Source organism: Drosophila suzukii, chromosome 2L (genome assembly GCF_043229965.1).
Source record: "Drosophila suzukii chromosome 2L, CBGP_Dsuzu_IsoJpt1.0, whole genome shotgun sequence".
In the NCBI taxonomy this organism is placed as follows: Eukaryota; Metazoa; Arthropoda; class Insecta; order Diptera; family Drosophilidae; genus Drosophila; species Drosophila suzukii.
Window position 1 is genome coordinate 22,029,152 of NC_092080.1, and position 23,130 is coordinate 22,052,281.

Genomic DNA, 23,130 nt, shown 5'->3' on the forward strand with positions numbered 1-23,130 from the left:
GTGTCTCTTCGGGGCCGGGGAACTCTAGATCAAAGACCCAGGTTGAACGGCTTGCACACAATGTAAACAAGGTTTGCAGCCACACGCAATTAAATTTCCGGAAATCGTCTATGCTGAATCCGATTTTAATTAAAATCGTTTTCTGCAGGAAGGAAGGAGCCTGATTTTCGGGCCGACAGGTAACAGTAACCGCAGTCACAAAAAGATATGCACTCAGAAAAAGCAAAAGAACCGTATTTTTTCCCACATTAGTAATCCTTTTTAGTTTTTTATTGCTTTAGTAAATCCTTTAACAGTGAAAGTCCTCGGTTTTTGCGACCGGTATACATACATAATCGATGTTTAATTGCTTGCTAAAATCGAGGTCAAGGCTGGCAATCATATTTTGTATAGTGAATAGTGGACTTAATTTCATTACTATTATATATTATTTATATACATTTCAAATGAGATTTTAATAGTCATGAATGGCCTTCATTTATGTTTTTTATAAGAAAGAAACTGTGAAAGAAAAAACAGTACAATCTGTAAAATCCAATAAATAATAATTATTTTTTGCTGGAGATGTTGATATTTATATATATTCGCAAGCCACTGAGAGAATGATAATTAATTCACATAATTAAATATTTATACTTATATTCTAGCTTTTTTGTTTGCCTGATTTTGAGACAATAGTAAATTGAGCTTCGTTTAAATTCCAATTTGGAAAATGGTTGCACCCCCATTTATAAGTAAAAATAGCAGGGACTTCAAATAATGATTAATGATCTGTTTTTTTGAAACAGAAAATCACTCACTTAGGATCGACAAACGCGGAAAAGAAAAATAAAAAAATAATGATTATTTTTTAAGTTTTAAAAAAAACTCATATTGAAAAATAGTAGTCATTAAAAATATCATAACAAATAACTTATTTTATAATCCCTTCTATGGATATGTAAATTAGTTTTTTTTCTGTGTGACTCAAAGCCTTAAGGAACTCTGATTTTGTTGATCAAAAATAATGATTACTTTTTGAGTTTTAAAATAAAACTCATAATGAAAAATAGTAGTCACTAATAATATCATAACAAATAACTTCTTCTATAATCCTTTCTATTGATATGTAAATTAGTTTTTTTTCTGCGTGGCTCAAAGCTTTAAGGACCTCTGACCGCGGCTCTCCCCTAGCCATAAAACCGCCGAAGTCGCAGCGCTGGCTTTTAGCACCAGAAGTTAAACGCTGTCCGCTGGTATTCATATATATGTGTGTAAACAGCAGCCAGCTGAGTAGCGCTAAGCAAACACAAACACTCGGGCAAATATCGCACACCCACAGGACGGCACACACACGCACGGTGCGAGTGTGCGCGTTGATTTCTCGAAACCGAAGTCATCCAGCCATGAGACCAACAACTAGCAACAAGCCAGGAGCAGCAGGACATGGGCGGAGGGTCCTGCCAGCGGAGGGGGGGCAGAGGGGGCAGTGGCAGTGGCTACAGTTTGTGGCAGGCGACGCATGGCCTTGTCAACGGAGCGGCGAGGGGGGGCCGAGGGGGCAAAGGACGAGCCACAGATAGACAACCATAAATATGAATGCATGTCCTCAATGGAGGGAGGGGTAGGGGAACGGAGAAAGGGAAGGGGAGGGGGGATTTGTGGGCGGAAGGAAGTGGGCGGGGAAGGGCTGCTGCTGGTCCGGCTTGTTATTTACAGCCGGTTTTCAGATCTTGTGGCATAATTTAAGCACCTTGTTTAGCCACTGTTTATGGTCTCTCATGTCACTGGTCCATCTGCCTGTGCGTGCACTGAGAACAATGGGTGTATTATTATAGTTAGATCCGAAACTGCTTCACAGCTAATTATTATAGACTATCTGAAGGTCCAAAGGTAGTTTGTGATGGTTTGCCTGCTATAAAACTTAGGATAACATCAAATTTTATTGTAAATAGTCTGTAAATATAATAAATGTAGGCATACCTCTTTGTTTTAGAACTACATACATTTTAAATATTATAGTGAAAACTTAAATTGAGGTTATCTAAATAATAATATTTAAAATATTTTATTATGCCACAATGTGTATTAATAGTGTGACATTTAAGATCACAATCATTGGTTTCCTTTGACGCTGTTAAAACCCACCACTTTTATAAGTAAAGCCACACTCTAATTTGTCTGCATATTATTTTACGGAATCGAAAACATTTGTTTTTATTATTATTTTACTGAACCGTAATCTCTTATTTGCATATTATTTTACCGAATCGAAATCGATTTTCCATTCTAACAAGGCTAATTGTTCTCTGTGTGCTTAGAATACCCTGTTTGAATGTGTAGTTGCCTTTGGGGTCACGGGGTCAATGATGGTCAGCGCACACATTCATCAAGCGAAGCGCTGGCGCTTTGCCACTTTAAATAATTTATAAATGCGACAAATGTAAAAACAACTTGGCCATAAAGTCGCTCGAAAGGATTTAGGACCCAGCGACGCCCCTCAAACGTTACTTACGCAAATCACCAAACAAATCAACGGCACAAAAGTGGAAATTCTTTGCCGAAGCTCCTTGAACGATTTCTTGCCTCGACTTCTGTCAGCAGAAAATTCTTATTTGGCTATCAAATTGTAAAATGAAAACCGCTGACTTATTTTTCACCCGCCATATGTGGCGCGTGAGTGGGTGGCTGTTGACTGCCTGGCATTATGCAAACAAGACAGATCCTGGGCAAAGCCCAAGGACCCTTTACCCCTTCTCCATTTCGCATTTGCGTGCTGCGCGCATTCAACGTGTTTCGTCCTCGCGTTTTAGAAAGTTGAGAATTTGCAAACATCGGGGGATAAGAGGAGGGGTTACCAAATGGAATCGCACCTGCGATGTTTGGGCGACAAGAAAGGGGGCACGAACAGATGCCACTCCGTTTTGGCAGTTATGATTTTTAAGTGACGCCAACGATTTCATTTTGAGATTTTGAGGAGATACCCGTTTAGGTTAAAGTGCGGGAAAATCCATATGTATTCCTTGAGGACACTCTTAGTTTTATGTGAAAACCATAGTGGATATGCTATGAAATGAATTATAAGGTGAACCTTTATAATTATGAAATATATCAAGGAAGTAAATATCACAAAAATATTTATTTTAAATTATTTTACTTATAATGCTGTCAGAAAAAAAAGCGTTAGAAATATTATACCTAAATATTCATCAGGTATGTTAAGAAATGCAAAATGTACTAATACATATCATATATAGATATTAGAGGTATAAAACCCCTTGCCCCTTTAATCAATTTGGCGACTTAAGTTCTCTACCCGCCTTAAATTGCATTAACCGGCGAGGGGTCGGTGTCGCCCCACCACATGTCATATTGATCGCAAGCCCATTAAATATGCATTTGCTGATATCGCCTAAATCCGCAACGAAAACAGCTTATGCGGCATTCGCCGTGAGTGCCGCACCCACACCCCGGGGCTCCATCCGTCCGAGTGCGTGGGTTTGCGTGTGCGGTTGACAGTCGTAAAGAAATACATGGAAATCCGGAGAGCCAAGGAAAAAAGCTAACGAAACAATAGAATTTAAATGATTTTAATGCGACCATTGAATTTTATTGAAGCCGACGGATGTCGAGGCATTTTGGGCGCTGGTTATGAGCTACACGGGTGTCATATGAATACCAACCAAGCCCCATTCGCACTGACAATAATAATAATTGTCAATTGCAGCAGCTGTCGCACAAGCGGCGCACACGAGGCTTCCCATTTTTTTCATATTCAATTTCAAATGAAATTTTCATGTCACACCGCAGCAAACATTCTGGCAGACCCCCTCGATCCGCAGCCATTCTGGTGTAAATTTCACGTTAGCTCTTTGCCAACTTAATTCCGGGCGAAATCCTTGCATACTTTTCAGCAGCGCACGCAGCTGTTGTAGTTTTAGCCACCAGCTCCTCTTTTTTGCTGGATCCTTTGGATTTTTCTCTGCGGTTGTGTTATTAGCCGGAGCTGAAGATATGTGCGGTGGCTGCCGGTGCTCGAGCTGAGCTATTTCGGTATTAAGCTGAGCTCCTTTGCGTCTGAGCTGCTTACATGGTATTTGCATATTAGCCTGTCCATCGCATATTTTGATTAGAAATTGCTTCAGGTTTCCGCACACCACAGGTCGCATCCTTCCAAGGTTGAGCCGGGCTTGCCACTCGGCCTTGTTTCGGAATTTTGGCATATGAAATTCATGCGGATTAATATTTGGGAGTAGAGGGCGGTCATGTGTGGCATTTAATATTCTGTTTCGGCCATCTTGCTGATTGGGAGCGTAGATGTACGGCTCAGTTCATAATAGAGATTCGCTTTCATGTTAGATATCCGATTTGGAACCACTTTAATCAACTTTAAACTTGTGTAACCGATCGCACTTCTCGGAACTCCAGTCCTGCATTGTATTATTATCGCAACGAAATTAGAATCTTAGTTTCAACTATCAATTTTATGTGCATAATGTGCTTTGGTATCAGTTTCCTCCACTTGTTTCCCGTTGTTTCCAATCAATTTTGGTCCCATTTGGGTTCAGCTTTAATTTCATTTGGTGTTTTCGGGCGGATGCCCACGGGGGCAGACGCCCAACTGCATCACTTTGAGTGCTGTCAGACAGCAAAGTTCGCATAATGCAAATGCTAATGACATGTGTTCGCAACCGGGCTCGAAACGGTGCCCCCAGATCCCCCAGATCCCACAGACCCCGTAGAACCCACACACCCCATAGACCCCATAGAACCCACAAACAACGGCCATAATAGGCACATAACAACATTATCATTAGCAGGCGCAGGCAGCACATTAAATTGCAATTGTTGTTTCGCCGGGCAGAGGAGTGTGGGTATTTTAGGATGGGGTCGGCATCTGCAATCGGAGTATGTAAATGCATGTGTCTAATTGATTTTGTTACGTTGGGGCGACAAAAGCTTCCTTTCACCAGGGCCGGGCACACGCGTCGTATGCGTGATGTTGATGGACCTGGACCGAGGAGCAGCAAGGGCCGTGTCTACCAAACGCATTTTAAAGCCGTCTTAAAACATTAGCAGCATGTGTCCCGGCTACCTGGCTTGCTTACCTGATTCACTTTATGTGTTTGCTCACAAATTTCATTTTGATGAAGCCAATGTGTTTGGTCCCCCAGTGTGTTCCAATGTGTGTGCTCAGCAGCCGAGAGTTGTTGGCCTTAAACTAGCTCAAAAGCCCGAGCTGAGTGGCTGCCTCGCCCCCACCGCAGTCCCCCTTCGGCATGGCCCCTCGTCATTAGCATATGTAGTTGAGGGTCTGGCCCAAACAAGACAGGCAAAAAAGTGTACAGCATCCCATCCCAACAGCAGGACAACACCATCCCTCCTGGCTTGGTTTGAGTTGAGCTGACAGCCGAGCTGTCAAAGCGGATTTTAGAGCACTCGCTGCCAGGTAAACAACAACAGGCGAGCTGAGTCGCCAGGCCAACGAAATGGGGATGCCCTTCGAATTGGCCCACTAATGATAGATAGGATAGTGGTATCTGCCAAGAAATTTTTTAGGGTTTACAACTTGATTTATTAGATGAAAAATGACTTACTAAATATTCCTATTTCGCTTTTTTCAAATGATTCTATTATAAATAAATGAAAACAAAATATGGAATTTTTCTGTATTTTACCTTAGTTAAATGTGGATAGTGGAAAAAATATATTTTTATATATTTTATGTGAATATAATTAAACAATTGCAATAAATTAAGCCAATTTATCTAGCTCATTAATAGAAAGGATTATAAGATTACATTTGAGCAAGACGTTATGAATTTAATTCAAACTACTGCATACATTAATATTCACTCAACCATATCATATCCACAGAGTAGACTCTACTGTTGTTAGGAAACTGACAGAAATATGGTTCTTAGTCGAATAACTAAAAAAGAGGCTCAATCAAAATTGTACATTTAAATATATCATTTAAGTGGTTAAAATCTGTGCTAGATTCTGTAAAAATACAAGATGAAAAAATTATTTATACAATGACAAAAAATATTTCGCTTAGAGCTGGAACCAATAAATATTTAAAATTAAGTTAACTAAATAAGACAAATGCAAACTTTTATATCGGCTCACAATATCGTTCATGTAAGGCAAGTTACTTGCCTAATTCCCCATACCCCTCAAACGTTTTGCAGAGCAAACACCTGTCATGGGTGGAGTGTTGGCCAAAAGGGTTTAACTACGTATCTCACTTGTTTCTGTTTTGTCGTTGTTGCTGCTGTCGGTTTTGTTGTTGCTATTGCTGTGGCGGTTTGCCCTTGGCCAAAAATGCATTGTGTTGGCATATTCACGTTTGTGCCGCCGCTCTGCGGCTAAAATTTTGACAAGCGGCAGCTCGACGAGTCAGGCGAAGGACATCGAGGGACCGAAATACCTTGTAAACATATGCGTGTGCGTATACTTAATTTCACCTAAATGTAGGGCACTAAATTTAAGTGATAAATGTTGCTGGAACTTGATGAAAGGCGTGACTTTTAATGTGTTTGCTTAGGATTTACCAGGTGCATAAAATCATATATTCTTGGGTGGTCTTAAAGCTTTTAATTACAAAGGAAGAAAGTCCATTTTCGACGTCTTTTCCGCTGGGTTCCCGTCGTCGTCTACGAGCAGATGGATATCCGAGTACTGAATCTTATCCAGTTCGGCATACACGTTCTTGCTGATGCTTAGTTCGGGGTACTTAAAAAAGGGAATCTTAGATGCATATTATTGTTGTCCCATTTTAATACCAACCATTTTAGCGACCTTCCAGCACTCCAAGGCAGTTTTATTTCGGCTTAGTCTCAGGTTAATGGTGGCCAAATATCCCCAGACATCGGGAACAAAGATGTCGATTTCAGTGCAGCGAGACAGAAAGGGAATCGCTTCCTCCAGTCGATTTTGCTATGGATACCCATGTGTTTTAGTATTATATTGCACCTTATCTATCAGAACTCACATGGTAAAGTGCCAGGCCCTTTCCATAGTTTGCCGTAAAGTTCTTGCGTCTTTGGCTACAAGGCAAGCAGATGTCGTAGGCCCTTTCGGACAAATCGAATTTTTCCCTTTCAAAGGCTAATTGACCGAGACGCAGGAAACTCAGTTTAAACAATGACCTGTCACTGGGATCTGTTACTAAAAACAATTCCTCAAAATATTTCACAGCTTCGTCACAGCGCCCACGGGCATATTCCACACTGCCGTTGATGTGCAGTTGGTAACAGCGCTAGATTGTAGTTATTTAATATTCAACTTTCTTCAACTAAAAACAAAAACCGAATCTTACTTTCAACTTTCCCTGCACACTGTTATCCGTAGGCACCTTAATAATCCTAAACTTACTATCAATCTGTCGCTGAAGTATCTTTAGAGTGGTCTTTATAAGATAGACATCAGCTTCCGAAAAACACTGCTCTACCACGGAAAAAACCATTTCAGCAAAGGCGTACGCTCCCAAGCGAGCAAACAGCTTAAAAACTGGATAGAACTGAATGTTCATCGGGGTGCACGAGCTCCTCAATTCGAAGTCGACTGGCAGGTACAGTTCATAAAGGGAGGTGGGGGTAAAGGCTAGAGTTTTTGAAGAAATTTCGTGGAGATTCTGAAATTTCCAACGCGTAAACTCCATCCCGGGCAAATACTCGGCTTCCCTGTAATAGCAGTACAACAGAATCCAGATCTCCGATTCCAGCCTGTTCTTATCGGCGAATTGGCGCAAGCTCTCGATCATATTAGTTTTTGCCGTGCCAAGGACTTCTTCATCTGGGGATCTTAGATCCATCATGTAGTTAATATAGAGCTGCAAAAGCAATCTGTGCTATAAAAGAAAAGGTATTTACTTAACTTATATATTAACTACACTCAGGGAAAAACACCGTGCTAAAAACAAGTACAAACAGCCTTGATTTAAGAAAAATTGCATGCTTAACATTTAAGAACGTTCGTGCTCAAAAAATTCTCGTATTGAGCACTTTTTGGATTTTTAATGTCTGCAAACTCTAATAATTCCCAACTGTTTATTCTGAAAGTACTCGGTATATAAGGCGCATAAATTAGACAGTTTTAATGCCCGTGAGCGGCATGTCGTAAGTAAACTTCAAATATTAATATTATTTATATATATCTCGATTATTTCGTTTCAGTTTCCAATACTTATTTCTCTTACTAGCATAAAATAAAAACTCATTTTAATTTCATAATATTTATACACTAATTTAAAAATTATTCGTCCTTAAATCATGCCTGCAACTTTTTACTTTATTATTAAATCGTTCTTGTTTTTAGTCCAAATATGACTTGATTTAAGAATTATTCATTCTAGATTCAAGACCGAAAGGTTCTTAAATCTAGTATTTTGGGTCTTGAAAATTCGTGCTCGAAAGTAGTATTTTGATCTCGCGTTCTGTATTTTCCATGCTTGGCGAAGTTTTGACACCGAAAATACTAGGTTCAAGCACGAAATACTTGATTTTTTTTCTGAGTGTAGGCATTCAGTTCTATGAACATGTAATATACCAGTAGCCTTACTTCTGAATACTATTATTATCCCATAACTCACGTGAAGTAATGTCCACTCCAATCGCTGGTCCTGGGCTTCATGAAATACCTGGCAGCCTGTTCAAACTGCAGGGTTTCGACGCTATTTATCAGGGTAACAAAGTCAAATATAATGCGGTTTGGGGTGCTTTTGTCGATTTCCTCGAATATATGAATGGCCAAATCCCTCTGTCCAGATTGGCTGACCAGACGCATTTCATTCATCAGTCGGGTTAGGCCATGTTCCCCATAATCCTGATGCGTCGGAAAGTCAAAACTATTTTTCCAGTTGCAGGCAGTTACTATGCCCTCAATACGATCCATCAACTCCTTGTACATGTGCGTTAGCATTTCCTAATCACAAAATAAATAATTAAAACTATCAACTTATTTTTTATGAATACACCCACTCTGAATTCTATGTTCGATTTCGTTGGCATGCGTACGTTAAAGTCGCAGCCGCAGATTTTTAGGACCAGGTTGCTGAGGTTGCCCAAGTGGCAGCAGAAAAAGTCCTTGTTATTCTCGATGTCCTGCACACCATGCTTGACTATGAAGCCGATTGTATCGGAGATGAGATCATCGAAGGCCCGATATAGCTCCATGCACACATCTACATCGTCCTCGTCCTCCTTGAGGAATTCCATATCGAAGCATCGTCGCAGCTTTGCCCTTTTGAGGAGACTCTCATTGTACTTGTCAAGGGGTTCGTTGCGCTCGCAAATTGGCTGAAAGAAGCAAATTTTGAAGGTGCAGAACATGGGGCCCATTACCAGGGTACTTCTCGGTATGCTTAGTTTGATTTCCGGTTCGAAAAGGGGCTTTAGGCGGACTGCAAAGCGGCAGTAGTTAACTGGGGGAGTTTACAAAGTTAAATGGTATGAATAAGTTAATAATTAAGATTGCTTACCGCCTGGGTAGCCAAAAATGCTCGGGTTGAGGACTCCCTCGTACAGGACATTACTGGGTGTCTCCTGGTACAGTTGCAGCAGCAACTCGTAGTCATTATGCACCACAGCCTGCTCAAGGATCTTTCGCATATCCTCGGTGAGCACGAATCGGTGCAGGGAGTTGTTGATCAGGGCCAAGTCAGTCACGGCATCGATCTTGTGAATCTGAAAGTCGACGTCCTGCTCCCAGAGCAACAGGCGAAACAACTTTGGCAACTTAATCCTCGAGTTGGTCTCCATTTGGTTGAAGCTTAGGTGCATATTAGGGTGTAGGTCCCTCTTGATGGCCTCCCACACGATGCTGGTGTTCTGGTCGCTGATAATCTGCGATATAAATCCCGAGTAGGTGCACAGAGGAATCACCCTGAAGGTAAGGCTGTCTCCCTCCGGTTCCTTTGCTCGAAAGGAAACACTTAGGCCCAGCTCGGCGGCTAAGGGATGCAGTTCCTCTGGAACGTTGTAAATGGATTCCAGGGTCAGAAAGGCCAAATTGGTGAAGTTAAAGTTTTTCAGGATGGGCAGTATGGAATACATGTGCCAAACGCTGCACGAGGTGATTTTATCATGGCCCTTTGCCTTCGATAAGGTGTGGTACTCCGGGTACAGGAAGATGGTTATGTCGCTTATGAAGCGGCGTCGCTGGAAAAGCTGCAAGAGATCACAATGACCGCGGGACAACAGTTCCAGTCGCTCCTCCGAAAAGTTGCCTCCCTCACCTTCCTCCCCAGCTTCTTCGGCGTCGGGATAAGACTTCCTTCGAATATTTTCACCATTCTCCGAAGCCCCCGTATTCGATTGACTGACTTCCTGCGAAGCCGATGAGACAGCTTTCTTGGATTTTTTTCTTCCCCCCCTGCGACGTCTGGGAATCCTTTGGTAGAGGGAAATCAACAGCGGCTGATCGCTGAACGTGTTCATGTCCTCGATGTCGTCCTGCATGACACCCAATGCGAATACCGGTTTCTTCAGGTTGAACTCGTGCTGGTAGATGATGGTCTCTGTGGTGTAGCGTTCCTGCATCTTCTGCAGAGTGTTCTTCGGATGGTAAAGGTGCAGCTCCAGAGGATAGTCCGTCTTCGGGAGCTTGGTCAATTCGTTCAGCTGGATGTAGAGGAAGACCCGTTGCTGTAAGGTCCTGTTCTCCGGGGGCTTCTCCACCTTTGGCACCTCGAATGTCTTGCTCCCGTTGCCCTCGATTCCTCCGGTTGACCGCCTTCGCCTGGTATGACGAGCAGTTCGACGGACAGTATTCCGACCGACAACGCTGTTTCTCTCCATTGTGATTTAAAATATACGTAGGTGTACCAGGAAAAACGGGAAACAATCTATAGATTCAGCAAGGGCTGACAATTGAAACACGGATTTCTTATTTTAACCAGATTCAGAAAAGCGACGGATCCCAAAATTGCACACCCCGCAACATCGCCACCTAGCGTGGATTCCTTTATAATCCTAATAACTTTTTAATGGATGGTCCGATGAGAGTAATTTTTGGCATGAAGAAATATAAATAAAACAAAAATTAATTTACAATTTTACAAAATTAAAGAAATGTGGGCGCTAGACAGGTTTAGCTTAACGTTATGGGCGTTAGGGTGGGCGTGGCTGTCTCAGAACCTCAAGAATCTACTTGCTTAATTACAACTTTCTAGCTCTTATAGTTTCCGAGATTTAAGCGCTCATAGGAACAGACAGACGGAAACGGCTAGTGGTTCTGATCAAAAGTTGATATCCCTGTGGACGGCACCAGGCGATTGTGCAAAGGCGACTACTATATATAGTCGCAAAATGGAAAAGCTGCAGCAACCGTCCGATCATAACAAGATCGTAAAGTATTGTGATTTTCTTTAATTCTCGGTACTAAACCTCTATAAGCCGATTGGTTAAATAAATCTAGAAGATTCAAGCTAGGGAAACCGGAGAAGGAAAATGCACGCGACATTAAAAACACGTCTATGCCAGCGTTTAGAAACTGTGAACACTTGAATTTTAGCCCTTCATTGTTAAAGCTAGACCCAATAAAAACCAGACTTCTGCTGATGAAAGAAGTGACTAAAAATCTTAACTAGTTGAAAGTACCATTTCACTGTACCCTGGTTCTGAGTTCTGGCTACGAATGGTCTGATTTTACATCCGTATAGAGATTGCTTAAAGCTACCACCACTTTAAAAAATTTGTACAATGTATATTGTACATATCTCATAACAAATGGGACATATTGTTTAGTGTGGGCACCAAGGCCCCCAATGGAATGTTGTGTAAAAAATAGGCTGGTCTAGCCCTCTTTTATATATCTTAAGATTTATCCATACGCAGCGCATACAGATGACACAAAATCCTGACGACCCAAGCTAATTTCAAAATGATGGAACGCGTTTATACATCTCAGCTGCACAAAAACCGTCTGAGATGCCTCCTTCAGACTTGAAATGCGTATCCGATTCGCAGACATCCACGCAATCCTTACAGGAGTTGAGAAGGTTACCTACTCGCCCTCCAGGACTCTCATCTGCGTATCTTTTATTCAAAACGAAAAAGTGTTTTATGTATTCCGATGCCGACGCCGCGGGATTCTAAACAATAAACACTTCAACAAGTTGGTTGCTCCGCTTTCGAGCGCCCTCGCAAATTCCGAACGGTCTGGCCCAAAAATCGTATGCCATTTGGTCTGGAATTGGGTTGCTGTGCGGGTTTTATGGCTCCCAGACATATAAGTTTTATTAGACACGGTGGGGTCGTAAACCATATTTCGGCAGGAGTGCTATGAAGCAGCTTGAATACTATATGACAGGCTGCGAATTAAATTCGCTGGCAGCTGCAGCCGCAGATCTAATTTAATCAGTCATCACCACTGGATTAGGGAATTCTTTGAATTCATTCGAAGATAAAAACATTTCTTTACTGCCAGTGCTACGAAAGGCAAAACAATTAGGCACAAAGCTGTTAGCTGGCAATTAATTAAGGCGGCGGAGAAAAGGCCGGGCGTAAATTGATTTAAATGCGCAAAACTAAAAACAAAAGAAAGTCAATTTATTTGATTTAATTTTCAGTCTCCCTGCATCTGGAACTTTACAGGTCATAGTTGTCGGGTTTTGTGGCTCTTTTTTTGCTGTTTCTATTTTAATTTTTTTTAGCGCGACGGTCAAAGTCAGTGGAAATGCATTTTTAAAATTAAACTTTCGCGCAAACTTTTCGCATAAATGTGCGCACATGTAAAGGCAAGCGCAAGAACAGTAAAAATGAAATGGAATAAAATAAGAGAACAGAAATTAGCACTTGACCTGCAACTTGCAGAGTAAAAATACTGGCGACTGCAACTATATAAAAATATGGCAAATTTATACAAGCCAGGGAGTTTTTCCATGAGCGTGGATTGCAGTGCGTAAACTTATGCCATATATTGCATTTATAACGGGCTCGACGGGCTCCGAATATTATTATTATTTAAATGTGGGTCAGTCGAAATTTGCATAGCGCACTTTTTTGGGCCACCGGAGTCCTTTTTGCCCTCAAGATCGAGTGTGCGCACCCCTGGGCTTTGGCTTCGCTTCGACTTCGGCTTCATGGCTTCCTGCACTCCTGCACTTTCACGTCGTCAAAGGAGGGGAACTTAAAATGCAGCGCTCACAACTTTAATATAACTTAATCCCTTTTGCGGCGCCTGTGTGTGTGTGACTTACGAATTATGGCGTTAATACCACTGTGTGCTTATGAGTCCGCCGTCCCAGGGTGTGTGTATGCATGTTTGAGCTCGTGTTACTTTAGCAAGTTGACTTTGGGGATCATCATTAGAGAGCCGAGAGTGTATGTGTGAGTGCCTGCCGACATGCAGCTTGCGGTTTGAGTTTTCTCCGATGACGTCAGGAGCTTAGCCTCGAAGGCCCGCCACAAAGAAAGTTATTTATGGAAATAATGTTAATTATCACAGTAAGCAGAAAGTTGATCCCTTTGAAAGGAACATTTGAGGGAATTCGAGGAAATCCGAGACTTTGTTGGTATTTATTAGTGGTTTCTAAAACGGTACAGAAGAGTTCTTTATTAAGGTCCTACATCGTTCTTTCTTAATATTTTCTTTAAATAACCCTCGAATCATAGACTTAACATTCAATATATGTGAAAAGATACGACTGTTCGGAAAATATGTTTAACTTTACATATTCTTTAACGAATATTAAGTTTTCCTTAGGCCACAACAATTTATTTTATTGTTTCACACGTTTTGAACAACCCAAGCAACGTGTGGTATCAGAAATTATTAAATTAATACACAAACCGACAGCTATAATTGACTTTTCTGTGCTTTGAAAGAAATTAAATTTAAATAAAAACTTGCACGAAAACGTCAGCACCGTACATAAAATTCTTTTCCATAAATAAGAGAATAAATTCTTAAGCTTTTCAAACCGAAAGCAGACAATTGTTTTAGCTTTTCCCTTAATGACGACTTTTATTTGATATTCATGCTCATTTTAATGGCCTTAAAATAGTTTTGATAGGTCTTTAATGTAGGGTATCATCACGAGAGCTTCTGAAAACCAGTGAAAAAATCGGAAGCCACTACAAAACCAGTTACAACCCGCTGGCCCACACATGCTCCAATCCTGCAATCCTGAAATCCTGCTATCCTGCTATCCGGCAGCACCACGAACAACCTGAGTGAGTGTCACCAACAGCACCGCATCAGGAGCCAAATGGGTGGTGCTGGGAATCGACTTTCAGTGGCTCACGTATGCTGGAACGATTACAAAATGCTGAAAACGGAATTTGCAAAATGTCACGTCTGACGTTCGTTGGCAACTAAGACGGAAATTTACCACTAAATGACGACCAACCCCCGAACCGAGGTGGCCCCCGCCACTGAGAGGCAACCTCAGAGCTCGACGAAGTGCAAAAAAGGAACCGAGGCGAGCTGCTGCAAATGATGGCCAAGTTAACCCCAGAGAAGGGTTCCCCAAAGGATTGCACAGTACCATAAGTTGATTAGGGCTAATCCCCGAAGATGAGCGCTTACAAATTTACATTTAATTTCATCGGTTTTCCCCAACACAGCCACATATGCAAATCGGTCTCAATCGGTGAGGCTCTAGCCGAAGGAATACGGTTTATTGGCATCCGCTGGCTGCATCATGGCATAGCCGTTCCAGCCTCCGGAGTCGCCACCCGCATTCGGTTGCAAGTTGTAGTTGCCGTAATGGCTGTAAGGATTGCCCATGGAAGCCTGTATCAGTTGCCGCTGAAGAATCTGCGCCTGCAGCTGCTGCATATTGGCGATGTTGCTGTAATGCTGCTGCTGCTGCTGGGCCATGACAGGACCAAAGTTCTGCTGGTGGGGTTTGGTCATGTACGAGGGAGCAGGACATCGCGGCACTGCTCGAACGCCACTTTGCTGACAGGACGGCTGTGGAGCAACGAGTTTGTGGCCCAGTATCTGTGGAGCCTGCGGCCGTAGCTGCTGCATCTGCATCTGCATCCGCTGATGCACTGCTGCCTGATGAGCGCCCATGGGCGGCTGCATGGGCACTCCGTCCACCAACACCGGATACACATTCCCGCCGAAGACGAGGCCGCTTCCATAGGCTACCATTCCATTTTGGGGGACTTGCGGGGGACCGCCCTGCACTTGCTGACTGCCAGCCGATTTTTGCAGACTAGTCATATTAGAACCGTTTCTGTTTTTTTTTGTTTCTAGAATTTCCACACTCGAATTTCAACTACCGGTCACCGAAAAGCTGATCGAAAGACTGTCTAGAGGGGGGAAAGGATCTTGACAGCTTAGTCTCTGCCACTCTCTCACAAACCTTTCGGACTGCTAATTAATTTGCCACTTGTAACTTCTGAGCAACAGCTTGAAACATGCTTTCCATCATGAATGAAAAGAGCCAAAGGATTTTACACCTTATCAGCACGTACTCTCTGAATTGATACACAGAGTTGGGCCCAGAGGAAGCAGGAGGCGTTTTTAATTAAGGCCAGAGTAGAACCTGAAGTAGGTAGACCAGACTGTCATAGTAAAAAAACAAAGGCAGACAAGAAAGGGGAAAAAGAGATGGCTCTTAGAGATATACCTCTGTAGGATAACCAATGGTGTGCATGTGGGCACTCCAATTATGCCTTCCATAATTACAGACTGTACTTTTTCAGCTACACAAGTAGAGAAAAAATACTCCTATGTATACATTGCAACTGGAGCACAAACTGATTTTTGTGTCACTTTATTCTAAATGTTATAAATCAGTAGCAATTCAAAAATCACACAAAAACCCGATTCGGCTGGCCAACTTAAAGACTAGAAAGTCTTTACCTTCCAAAATTCAACCCCAAACAAGTGAGTGATCGTAAAGTTGTGGAGTGTAAGACTAGAAAATAAACTAGATGACCCATATGCAATTGCAATCCTCACAGGGCAAAATGTTTCCCGATGACTTCGACGTGGAGCCCTTCAATCCGTTCAATGTGGGACCCCCCAATAGTGGAGCCCGCTCCGACTTTAAAATCCCCACCTGCGTTACGTATCCGCCACCGGTGTTCGTGGCCAAGCCCGAATATTTACAGGCGGAGAGTAAGCCAAAGCTGGGGACGACAAAGCTTGGCGAAGTGGCCATTTCCAAAGCCATTAACGAGGAGATGGCCGTGGCCAAGAAGCAGGCTGCAGCTATCCACGAAAAAGACCGCATTGATGCGGGCGGTGTTTCAAGGACGAAGCTTGCCAAGGATTCCAGGTCAAAAGAAGCGGTGGCAAAGGACTCGCTACGCACTTTAATGCCAGTGAGGTCCAGTCGACAGGCCAGTGGTGAGGGTAGGGCCAATTTCCAAGTGTCCGCATCGGACTCGAGTGTGGCTTCCAAGGCGAGCAGCGTTCCCAGGCAAAGTCAAGCCAGCATCGATGCCAAGGCCTCGAAAACTTCCCGGGCAAAATCGGAGGTCTCGAACAGGAGTTCTTCGAATACTACACTCACTCCAAAATCCATTTTGAAGACACCGAAGACCTCGGAGTCCGCAAAAGTTTCCTTCACCGCAATCAAATCAAAAGTATCGGATAAGTCCTCGGAAACGGGAACTCACCGATCCGTCAAATCAAAGACTGAAGAGTCACCTTCAGAACCCTCTGTAAAGCCACAAAAGACTGATTCCGTCTCCCAACACTCCATTAAGACAGAAAATCAAGATTCTCAAAAGGGGGTTTCCCAGGAACAACCCGCCTCTGATCTTATCTTTAAAAATTCCAAGGCAATGGCTTCAGAGACTAATTTCAAATCGAAAACCAACACGTCAAGTGTGCTCCCTGAATCGAAGGATGGGCCCAGCTACATTCAGTCGGAGACTGCCTTATCCTACAGACAATCCTTGAACCAGCAAGCTGCCGAGCTGGCGGATCGCCTAAATGCCGGAAATGAGAACTTCAGGCGCTACAACTCAGTGGCCCGAAATCACTCTATCGCAGTACCTCAAAAACTTTCTCAAGGTGATCGCATGACTTTCTGGTTTAGCGATGCTGTGCTTTCCTAGGAAAATTATTTACTTATTCCGAAATTCCATAGCCAAAGACTGGTCACAATTGCTTGCTGTTGAGTCAGACGGAAAAATAAAAATTTAAACTAGCAGTTTTTGCATTCCATTTACTACTGTCGGCAAAAAGTAAGGTAAATTTGTTTGTAAAATGTAAAATCTTTATTAATTCTTCTAAATCAATTTTGTTCCCATCAAAGTAGGATAAAATACATTTATGGCAACGTATTTTCCAATACTCGAAACATACCAAATAATCCCTTTCCTTTTTAACAGTTTAATCGCGTGGAATGAATTCGTAGTGCACCACACCACGACAATCAGATAAACAAATTCTCCTTACTTTTTTGACCACATTTGGCTAACGAGATAGGAAGTTAAAAACTAACCTGATTTGCGGTATAACGTTTTTTACCGATGTTCTGTGTCATTTATTCAAATGCGCTAAAAATTTGCGGTCACTTTTTAATTTTGAATGCGTTGTTGACCCATAAAATATGCAAATATATAACCCCATTTTTACAAAATAGATACGCATATAAATAAAGTATTGAAATGGCAAGTCAAACTAATATAATACATGTCACTGTTAATTAAGCGAACTCATGCATGGGGTAGGTTTGCAATCACACTTTTAAAATGTTTTAGAAATAAAACCTAAAATGGATTAAGTCTTGAAATGTATATGATGGTAATTGCAAATGTAATGGTAAACAGTTTAAAATATTTCCAATTTAAAGCTGGCCAAAAACAGTACGCCAACTGTTTGTTTGAAATTAAATTAATGGGGACACTTTGGTCGAGCGTTTTGTTTGGGGTATTGTGGTTAATTTTACTTTATTTATTACAGCGCAGAATGCTAATTGCAGCTGCCAGGGGGCAACAACAATGTTAGTTTGTTGCTGGTGGCCGCCTAATCAGCGTCAGCATTTGGCCAGGAGCAGAATCGGAATTGTGGGCCCGGAGAAGCGAGTCAAACCAGCTAAAATGGGGTGGGGTGCAACAATTATAATAAATGCCTGTGGCTTACATTTAATTGCATGTCAATTTGTAAGCCGCTGGCCCCACGAGCACACTCGTCCGTAAGTAGGCCACAATAAATGAGGCGAAGGCGAGGCGAGTGCGCAAAATATTTATATGGAAATGCGGGATTTGTATGCCTGTACTTGTACAATAAAGGAAACAACTGCAATAATGGCCACGGCGCATAAAGTACCAGAAACGACGGCAACAAACAACTTTGCCAGAGTGCAAAAACCAGCAAAGGGCTTCGAAATGAAACAAAACGCTGGGAGAAAAATATATTTAATACGAAAAGTTTTGCAATAACGGAAATGAAATGGAAATGGACGCGCGCCAATAGACATAAATGCGAGTGAACGTAAGTATATGTGGGTATTCCATTTGTATCTGTGTCTGTCCCTGTATCTGTATCTGTGTGCCAACAGGATACAAATAGGACACGGCAGCCGGCGCGGCTGCTAAAACAACTGCAAAAACCACAGTCTCAATGCTGGCCGTGTAAAACAAAAGCGGCATCGCACAATGCAAAAACAAACAGCGAAAACCAACACGGATCTCAAAAGTAAAACTAACAACAATATCCGCAAAAAGCAATTGCACAAAGCAAAAGTGGCAACGCCATCAGATGCAGCCCACATTGCGCCTATAAAGAGCATAAAATATTAAAAAAGGTGGAAATATGCAGGCGGCGGTTTCTTTAGAAATATTTCCAAAGTAATTTGAGCGCAGAACGAATTAGTTTGAAAGTTGCGAACAAAGGGGGCTTCCTCAATTACTATCTTTACTATTTTCTGTTGATTTGTTTGGACTTAAAATGGAATGTATTACTTGCAGAATCAGGATATGATTGTTATATATTTCATCGCTTTATTTTTGAGCACTCGGCACCCTATTTCTTGAGCCTTACCAGTCGGTGCAAATTTATGAGCATCCTGCTTGTGCAAATCCAATATGTTCGTCTAGATGGGCAAACAAAGGCTGCCTAATTAATTGCTGCTCTAGAAAGGAGTGAATCCACACACACGCTCTTGTTAAACACACTTCAAACTGTCGCAGTGCAGATATTAGCAGGAATACACACACACACTATTCCCTGAACAGGGACAATTCAAAAGGCGCACTTTAAAAGCCGACATGTCTTTTTGTGCTCGGCCCACACTGCGTATGCGTAATACAATTGAATTAACGCATCCTTTGGCTCAAGGTCGCCCGAGGCAAAGGTGCGCTGCAGTAAATAATACCACCCCTTTTCGAGGATGGGTTAGTATGGGAGTCAAGGCAAATGTTTTCTATTGAAATAGACATAAATTCCAGCAGATTGCGACACTAACTTCTGCCTCGAGCTGATTTACTTTTGCCCTAATTATCAACTCAAATTCGATGTGCAGCAAATTTCCCATTGACAGGAAAACATTACGGCTTACAATCCGTAATTTCATTTCATGTTTGTTTGACAGCTTCAAAAGGAAATGGGTTATTCGCCCTCAGCTCGAAATTAGTTGACAGCATTTAATACCCAGTGTGAAGTGCCACAACTTGAATTTGATTTGTCCAAGTTATTGGTCGGTTATGTATGATTTGCCTTTGCCCAAATCAACTCAAGGCAAATACTAATTAGGCATTGACAATTATTGAGGGCTGAAAGGCGTATGTCTCACAGCCATGTATAAGTACATCGATTTTCTGAAATATGTTGCAAAATCTACTTTGTAATTGCATTGATTGTGGCAATTTCACCCGAGGCACGTGCACAGTTCGCACACAAACCCGACCTTTATTTATTAAATTTAACATTAAAGTTCCGCGCGTGTTTTTATCGCCTCTATCCGCACTTTCAATTAAGCCTAAATGCAGTTGATTAACAAATTCAATTTGCACGACGCGACGGCGCCTGCGGTCGAGCGTGAATTTTTCGCCGATGCAGCAAGACTTGCATAATTATCAGCCAGGCATTAAAACATTTACATTATTATCTGCGGCACTGCGTTAAAATTTAATTTATAATTTGCATAATGATAAATGAGGAGCGCTCTTAGCGACTACAGCGACTACAAATCAAGGCGGCCAAATGGCAAAAGTGAATTCAGAGAGCGGCGTCAAGTCAACGGGAAATGATTCATGGTCCCATTGTGGAACGCCGGCTCTGATTTCGCAGTGAAAGTCAACCGAGTCATTTGTCGTCATAACTTTTGTCATTAAAAGCGGGGGGCGGCCGCCGAGGAGACTGGGCGTGGCCGGCTACGTGCCGGGTGGACAAAGGCAGTCCCCTCAGTCCCAATCCCAATCCCAGTCCCATTTCCAGTCCCAGATCCCAAGTCCTTCAGTCCTCCGTCTCCTGTCTGTGTATACATTTTTCATAACATGCTAAACTTATATGGCGGTGGGAGTGTGTGGTTGTCTCAGGACAGCCAAGTCACGTTCCTTAATATGTCTGTGTATGCGGTCGCCTGGATAAGTGTCCACGTTGTTGTGTGGGTGCTAGTCCAACACATTTTTAATTTATTTTCATCCCACCTCCTTGCACAGTGGTGTGGATTTGGCCACAGCCTCAAGCAGCGGGTTAAGAGCCTTCTTGAACCCTCGAGTGCCGGTCAGGAACAGGCTCAGTCGTAGCCTCAGTCCAGAACTGAGTCCCTGAGAGCTGTCCCCCCACAAAGTGAACAATGCACACGTCTCTGTGTCCTTCGACTTTGTTTCAATGCCTTAGAAATTGAATTTTAGTCCTCCCGAACAACTGGTCTTGGAAATTAATCTAGTATAACATTTTTATTTTAAAAGTTTCGGATTTTGTTGAGAGATTATCCGTAATCTTTTGTGTTTATACCCTTGCAGAGGGTTGTAAGATTACAGTAAGAAGCTTGAAAGACAGTGAAGCAGACGTACATATTTCTGATCAGCATCACTAGACGTGTCGATCTAGCCAAGACCGTGTGTTCATCCCTTTCTAAGCAAACTAGTCTCTCTGTTTTAAAACTTTTACTTTCGATAAAACTTTCCCAAAACTCATATTTTTATTTTAGACAGTATATAAGTCGCAACGAGCCTGTTCAAATAACTATATCCTACGTATGATCGCCAGAAGAAAAGCTAAAAGGAATTATCGTCATCACAAATTATTTCATACAATTATTAAAGTAATTTGACATTTAAATATGACCGAAATAAATTATTTTGGAGTGTACTTTGTTTATTTTAAAAACTTCAAATCTATCACTTTGATTGTTATCAAACACCTAGTATTGTCATACAAACGTAATAAAACCTTTAGGGTTATAACGTACGTTAACATTTTAATTTATCGCTTTAAATATAATCCACTTCCTGATGCATTTATATTGAGTGCAGGTCGGTTGTGATAGCTTTAGTCTTTTTCGATCAGTCTAAAACTAAAACCATGCGTTGCCTCGTTTTGGTGCCTTTCTGCATGCTTGCTTTCCTGGTCCTGTCTGCTGGCCATATATTGAGATATCCTTGCCCGTGTCCTGAAATTCTTTCCCCTGTCTGTGGATCGGATCAAGTAACCTACGATAACAGTTGCGATCTCGAATGCAAAGGAAAAGTGACAGGAATTACCAAGGTCAAGAACGGACATTGCTAGTAAGAGGAATGTAAAGATCTAAAATATTTACTATAAAGATGCTTATAATGGATAGTATTGTTAGTTGAAAATAAAACTAATTCATATTAATTTCTTTTGATTATGTGAGTACTAGAAATTTAAATTAGTTTTTGTGCAACTTGGAAAAATTTTGGTAAGTATTGTTATATTAATAAATTAAATTATATTAATATATGTTAACAATAATTAAATTTTTTCTTAAGATAATTACCCTCAATTTGTCAAATACTTACCTTTGTGAAAATCGATTTCGAGTAAAACAAGCGAAAACTGGAACTGTTTTTGTACTTTACGCCTTTTTACTCCCGTTGGAACTGAACTTATTATTTGATAAACGTTAAGCTTATTTCTTCCAAATCATGTTTGTTAATGTTGTTTTGTTATTTACTAATATTTAACTAACAATACCACAAAATCTTAAATAGGTAGGCCGTTATTTTTAAATTCAACATTTCAAGCAACAAATTGAAACGAGTCAGTCGCACCAATTTTTCTCAACGAAGTAAGATCAATGGATAAACTTACCGGAAAAGTCGTTCATATGCTGTCTGTGGCGTCTGTTTTTTTAAGCAAGAACTTGATTTTCTATGGATTATCATTGGAGTGTTGATCACAATTCTTATTCGGCTTTATGTTTCTAAATTATTATTGAGAGATTATCCGTAATGTTTTGTGTTTATACCCATGCAGAGGGTTGTAAGATTACAGAAAGAAGCTTGCAAGACAGTGAGGGAGACCTTTCCGATCTAGCATCACTAGACGAGTCGATCTAGCCAAGACCGTATATCCATTTCTTTCTAAGCAAACTAGTCTCTCTGTTTTAACACTTACTTTCGATAAAACTTTCCCAAAACTCATATTTCTATTTCAGACAACTGTATCCTACGTATGATCGCCAGAAGAAAAGCTAAGAGGAACTATCGTCATCACAAATTATTTCATACAATTTTGAAAGTCCTTTGCCATTTAAATATGACCGAAATAAATTATTTTGGAGTGTACTTTGTTTATTTTAAAAACTTAAATCTATCACTTTAATTGATATTTAACACCTAGTATTGACATACAAACGTAATATAACCTTTAGGGCTTTAACGTACGTTAACATTTTAATTTATCGCTTTAAATATAAACCACTTGTTGGTGTATATATAATGAGTGCAGGTCGGCTGTGATAGCTTTAGTCTTTTTCGATCAGTCTAAAACTAAAACCATGCGTTGACTCGTTTTGGTGCCTTTCTGCATGCTTGCTTTCCTGGTCCTGTCTGCTGGCCATATAATTAGACATCCTTGCCCGTGTCCTAAAATTTTTGCCCCTGTCTGTGGATCGGATCAAGTAACCTACGGTAACAGTTGCGAACTCGAATGCGAAGCAGAAATGATAGGAATTACCAAGGTCAAAAATGGACGTTGCTAGTGAGAGGAATGTAAAGATCTAAAATATTTATTATAAAGATACTTATAATGGATAATTTTGTT

General features: G+C 41.4%; 3 protein-coding genes across 5 annotated transcripts; 1 reads left to right on the top strand and 2 right to left on the bottom strand.

The window, feature by feature from the left end:
* Positions 1–6,376: 6,376 nt before the first annotated feature.
* LOC108008344 (uncharacterized) lies at positions 6,377–10,835 on the bottom strand. 2 transcript variants are annotated; one of them, XM_017072175.4, is made up of 7 exons: positions 9,464–10,835; positions 8,964–9,406; positions 8,576–8,907; positions 7,304–7,829; positions 6,977–7,243; positions 6,772–6,921; positions 6,377–6,717 (listed from the first exon to the last, which is right to left on the bottom strand). In XM_017072175.4, the coding sequence occupies exons 1-7, from the start codon at positions 10,779–10,781 to the stop codon at positions 6,583–6,585; spliced, it is 3,171 nt and encodes a 1,056-aa protein (XP_016927664.4). In that variant the 5' UTR covers positions 10,782–10,835; the 3' UTR covers positions 6,377–6,582. The 2 variants fall into 2 exon arrangements, with proteins under 2 accessions (XP_016927664.4, XP_070855159.1); XM_070999058.1 differs by lacking the exons at positions 6,377–6,717; positions 6,772–6,921; positions 6,977–7,243 and having other exon boundaries at positions 7,659–7,834.
* Positions 10,836–14,475: 3,640 nt separating this feature from the next.
* Positions 14,476–15,262, bottom strand: LOC108011145 (uncharacterized). Its single transcript, XM_017076233.4, has one exon. It carries the CDS (start codon positions 15,157–15,159, stop codon positions 14,587–14,589), a length of 573 nt encoding a protein of 190 aa, XP_016931722.3. The 5' UTR covers positions 15,160–15,262; the 3' UTR covers positions 14,476–14,586.
* Positions 15,263–15,670: 408 nt separating this feature from the next.
* Positions 15,671–17,104, top strand: LOC108009770 (brain acid soluble protein 1 homolog). 2 transcript variants are annotated; one of them, XM_017074402.4, is made up of 2 exons: positions 15,671–15,828; positions 15,906–17,104. In XM_017074402.4, the coding sequence occupies exon 2, from the start codon at positions 15,912–15,914 to the stop codon at positions 17,007–17,009; it is 1,098 nt and encodes a 365-aa protein (XP_016929891.3). In that variant the 5' UTR covers positions 15,671–15,828; positions 15,906–15,911; the 3' UTR covers positions 17,010–17,104. The 2 variants fall into 2 exon arrangements, with proteins under 2 accessions (XP_016929891.3, XP_070855162.1); XM_070999061.1 differs by having other exon boundaries at positions 15,714–15,853.
* Positions 17,105–23,130: the final 6,026 nt, after the last annotated feature.